Source organism: Apis dorsata, unplaced genomic scaffold, assembly GCF_000469605.1.
Source record: "Apis dorsata unplaced genomic scaffold, Apis dorsata 1.3 scaffold_326, whole genome shotgun sequence".
NCBI lineage: Eukaryota > Metazoa > Arthropoda > Insecta > Hymenoptera > Apidae > Apis > Apis dorsata.
The window spans coordinates 71,472-76,382 of NW_006263594.1; the positions used below are offsets into that span (position 1 = coordinate 71,472).

Genomic DNA, 4,911 nt, shown 5'->3' on the forward strand with positions numbered 1-4,911 from the left:
TCAAAGAGACAAAGAGAGAGAAAAGAAAGAAAGAGAGAGAGAGAGAGAGAGAATTGGAAAGAAGGAAAGAGAGAACGATTAAAGAGAAAGAGGTAGGAGAAAACGAGAGAGCGAGAAGAAAGAGAGAGAGAGAGAGAGATATATATATATATATATATATATATGGGCACAATGCGAAAAAGGAAAGTACAGAGTCTGGCAAACATCGGTGAGAAATATTTTTTTCGCTGGTAAAAAAAAAAAAAAAAAAAAATTATGAAAGATGTGTATCGCTTGAAACCGTTGATATTTCGTCAAGTTGAAATATAAGTTTACGAATTACGGATTAATTTGCTAATTCACGTAAGGATCAATTTTGCGGCGGTACTCGATCGTTGAATGGAAACAAATATATTATATACGTATATATGTATATAATATATATATATATTAAAAAAAATAAAAAAAAGAAAAAGAATTGTAAAAATCAACGCGTGTAATTGGCAAAGGTATTAGATATATATATATATGTATGTTTGGGTGACGTTCTGATACTTTTCGTCTTTTCGACACATTTATTTAATCAAACGTACGAAATACGATTTGGACTCGCTTATTTAGAACGTTAATACTATAGTCGCAAAATCATAATGCAACACTGAATGCGAATCGTAGATTTATCGCGTTTTTTTTTTTTTTTTTTTTAAATACGGATCAGTCTTAAGTGGAAAGTTCGCATACGAACCTATTCGTCGTTCGTTTATCCTCCTAACACGCTTAACATTAGAAAATAGTCTTACTTATCGTTTTTAGGATCTAAATCAAGTTCTTTGTTTTTTTTTTTTTTTTTTTTTTTAAGGCTAATTCCTTCTTGTATATGTATGTATGTACGTATGTGTGTGTATGTGTGTGTACTTTTTGTTTCCGCTCGTAATTGTTCTTTTTTTTGTTTCCTTTTTTCTTCTTCTTTTTCTTCCTCTTGTTCTTCCTCTTCTTCTTTTTCTTCTTCTTTTTCTTCTTCTTTTTTTTTCTTTTTTTTTTTTTTTTTTTTTTTTTTTTTACAAAACTCGCAAACTTTATTGTCTCGGTGACGAATTTATAACTATCTCGTTAAGGCACTGGATGGAGTACAATTGGATACGATCGACGGAGTTTCTTTTTTGTCTTCGCTTTAGAAAAATGTACAATTGTTCGAAATTTCATCGCAAAGAGGGGGAGGGGTGTGTGGAAGGAGAGTAAAAGATCGCAAAACGTATAAAAAGAAAAAAAAAAAGCGCAAGAAACTAACTTCTAAATAAATTCTATGTTACATATTTATAAATAAATTATCAGTCGTGTTATTAAACTTCGAAGTACAAGATACTTCACGATTACGATTACTCGATTTTACACTTTTCAAAAAAAAAAAAAAAAAAAAAAACACCTTTGCTTAATTCCATTGCAAATCTATTTCCATATCATTTCCTGCAATCTGATTAAAAATCGAAATTTCATTCGTACAATCCTTTTCCAATTATATGATATGATAATAAAAAAATCATTAAAAAAAAAAAAAACACAGGAAAAATATATATATATCACGATACTAAAACGCATTCGATACTTTTATATCATAAGTCAGTTCTGCAAAAAAAAAAAAAAATAATCTCTAAACGACTCAGATCACTCGATGGATATTTACTGATGAATCCCTGTCGAAGCTGCCCTTTCTTCTTAACATTCGGTTTTCTTAACATTTTCATACAATAATAATAATAATAATAATATTAATAATAATATTAATAATAATAATATTAATAATAAAAATAAAAAAAAAGAGGGGAGGAAGGAATAAACAACGCAAAATTCGACTATTACCAGTTCCACGCAGCAAATTCGTTAAAATTTCCAACAAAAGAAAAAAAAAAATGGCAGAAGGGGAGAGGGAGATGATGGTGGTGGTGGTGGAAAAAAAAAAAAAAAGAAAAGTAAATAATAATCGCAATAATTCGATTCGCAAAAATCGGATCGTCTCCTACGTGAAATGAGCCGACGATCGATGGTAAGTAAATCGTGTAAGAAAAATATTTTCTGTCGCGGTGTGAAATGTAATATCGAGCGTGAAACGATTCTTTCTTTCTTTCTTTCTTTCTTTCTTTCTTTCTTTCTCTCATTTTCAATCTATCTCGAGCTTCGGCGTGTACGCGAGCAGGTAAGCCTCCATGTCCCCGATTTTGTCCAAGTGTTGGCGGCGGATGTGTCGGAGCCAATGGGCTTTCCGCTTGCACCGTTGGGGGCAGAATGGGCATTGAAACTGTGGCTCCTTCCCGCACTCCCAGTGGACGTGTCTCTGCAACGAGTCCTTCCTCATATACGATCTTCCGCATCTGCTGCACCCGAACTGTCCCGGCGGCTTCTTCCCCACGTAGTTGCACGCCTTCGGTATCTTGAGCTCGGCGAACGGTAACAGCCCCTGCTCCTGGATCTTCCACGCTTGAACCGGGAGATCGGTGCTCTCCTCGAACGCTTTGCTCTCCCTCGTCCCATCTGCAATTGGTAAAAAGAAAAAGCGAGTTTAGGCCTGCCCCCAATTCATCGCCGCGACACCGCTCCGTAAAGAGAGGAAGAAAAAAAAAAAAAAAAAAAAAAAAAAAAGAGAAGAAAAGAACACTTCGTGAAACCGGGTACACACACTTTTATTACGCACACGTGTACGCGCGTGCTTTTTCTCTCTTTCTCTCTCTCTCTCGAGGCAACTTATAGGTTCATCGATCGGTCGATCGGTTTTCGATTCTCAACCCCAAAAAAAAAAAAAAAAAGAGGTCGTAAAGTGGAGTTGGAGCCCGATACGACGATGAAACGATAATTTCCTTCGCGGTCAATGTAACGGTGGTGGTGGTGGTTGTTGTTGCGAAGGAAGACAAATATGAGGAGGAAGAATTTAATTAATTTAACACGCTTTACCGATATGACACGGATATCAATTAACCAACCAATTAACGATTGGCAAACAAGCGAAGGGCGAAGAACAAAATTTGCGCTTGTTTTGAAACGTTTGTTTCGAAGATTTCTCGTTTTTTTTTTTTTTTTTTTTTTTTATTATTATTTCTAAAGAGAAGGGATAAATTATCCGTCCGTCGTTCGAATCGAAGACGATCTTTCCTATTTCCTTTCGATATGAAACAAATTACACACTTTTTCCTGCGAAAGTCTTCGCAAAGTTTATATATCGCATCGCATTCACGTCACGCATTACATTTTTTTTTTCTTTTAGGAGGGAAGGGGGAGGAGGGAGGAGAAAGAACGATCGACGAGCTCGATAATATCTTCGATGATATTATTCTTTCTTTTAGCTACTCGTGTTTCACGTGTTGGACGGGAAAGAGGTGTTCCAACGATCGTCGACTCTTAATACGTAGTTGATACGTTTCTTCTTGCTAGCTTCTCGATGCTGCGTGACAAGATGGCGGAGCACGTTCCCCTTTTGGTGTGACCGATAATCGCAGAACGCGCAACCAAATTTCTTGTCCGTGCCGCATGTGCCTCGGTGATTGCACCACGATTTCGAGGATTTAAAATATTTGAAGCATTTCGGGCACTGGTACGGCGTCACTTGGACCATAGCGAGTTCCGGGCCACCACCTGAAAAATCGGATACGGATGTACTACTGTTCCACCAATGTCGACGTTCGACGACAACTGCTTGGCTCGTTACGCGCCGATCGTAATAACGTTTTTAATTTAATCTTGAACGAGCCAATCCATCTGAAAATATTGGATAATTTTGTTGAACGATAAAAAAAAGAAAAAGAAATTGCGCGTCGAGGGGAAATAAGCGTGATTCCATTTATTATTCTCGAAGTGTTTATTTTGGAAGTGAGGAAAGAAATAGAGAATTACAGGTGTTGTATTATTAATTAAGGTATATAGAATCTGGAATGTTGATCCATCGAATATCACTTTCTAAAAGTGAGTCCATTTTTCATTCGTTTATTTATTATTAATTTCTTCCCTTTCTTTTTTCGTCCCCTCCATTTCCCAGCCTCTAATTACAAAATAATTTGGTTATCGTATAGAAGAATTTTGGAATTTTCGTGTAAAACACGTAAAATGTTGAGATTGTTAGTGTCGAGTTGTGCACGATTCCCTCGTGATTGTCCTTGGATGGACCATTCCTCGTGCCTCGATCGCGTTCCTATCTGTTAGAACAGCAGCCAATAACCTGAAACGGAAACAAACGATGTAGAGAGTGTTCGAGTGTTTATCGAGTTGGCATTCTGATTCCATTTTTTTTTTTTCTTTTCCTTTCCTTTCCTTTCCTTTCCTTTTCTTTCCTTTTTCTTTCTTTCGTAATAAAAGAAACCGTGGTCGAAGAACACTCTCGATTTTTCGATTTTCGAGGGAAATCGATTGTTCGGCGAGTTTGCTGAAGAAAAATGAAATCAGTAACACATTGAAAGCAAAGTGTAATAAACAAGTGGTTACATTGGAAAATGTAAATTTTATTCATCGTAACAAAGAAATGAATTACGCAAATCAATTAACTGAAAAACAGAGAGAAAAATTATTCCAATAATCCGATCGAAATTGTTTCGAAATTGAAAAAAATTGTACATACGCGAGAAAGAAAATAAACGATATACGAAATATATTGTAGTATAATAATATAATACAAACGAATACTATTGAACTTTTTTTCAACTTCATTTCAGAGCTACACACGCAACAGAGATTATCGTCGCTTGTGCTTTTGTCTTCGTTTCCGCTACAAATTTTTCTATATATATATATATATANGACAGCAACTCGTCCGGATCTTTTCTCATTTTTCCTCTTTTTTTCCTTTTTTTTCTTTTAACCGACTCGTAACAATCCCTTTCCCGTATAATAAAAATATATAGAAACATCGCATGCAAACGCGAGGAAACATCGAGCATCGAGTCGGTCGAAAAA

The 4,911-nt window shown here is 35.7% G+C and overlaps 1 protein-coding gene and 1 long non-coding RNA gene across 2 annotated transcripts in view; one reads left to right on the plus strand and one right to left on the minus strand.

The window, feature by feature from the left end:
- The window catches only part of LOC116185915, a 7,434-nt gene extending 6,672 nt beyond the window's left edge, over positions 1–762 (plus strand). The window contains exon 2 of the long non-coding RNA XR_004150805.1: positions 139–762. This is a non-coding gene — a long non-coding RNA (uncharacterized LOC116185915). The remainder of the gene's footprint in view (positions 1–138) is intronic.
- A 1,372-nt stretch (positions 763–2,134) lies between these two features.
- LOC116185896 (zinc finger protein PLAGL2-like) lies at positions 2,135–3,580 on the minus strand. The gene is made up of 2 exons (XM_031511477.1): positions 3,355–3,580; positions 2,135–2,505 (listed from the first exon to the last, which is right to left on the minus strand). The coding sequence occupies exons 1-2, from the start codon at positions 3,578–3,580 to the stop codon at positions 2,135–2,137; spliced, it is 597 nt and encodes a 198-aa protein (XP_031367337.1).
- Positions 3,581–4,911: the final 1,331 nt, after the last annotated feature.

Bases quoted from the DNA above. Each gene is read 5' to 3' on its own strand.
- LOC116185896 (XM_031511477.1), bottom strand. From the start codon at position 3,580: ATGGTCCAAGTGACGCCGTACCAGTGCCCGAAATGCTTCAAATATTTT. The intron at 2,506-3,354 runs GTTGGAACACCT...TACCAATTGCAG, and splicing joins CGTATTAAGAGTCGACGATC to ATGGGACGAGGGAGAGCAAA.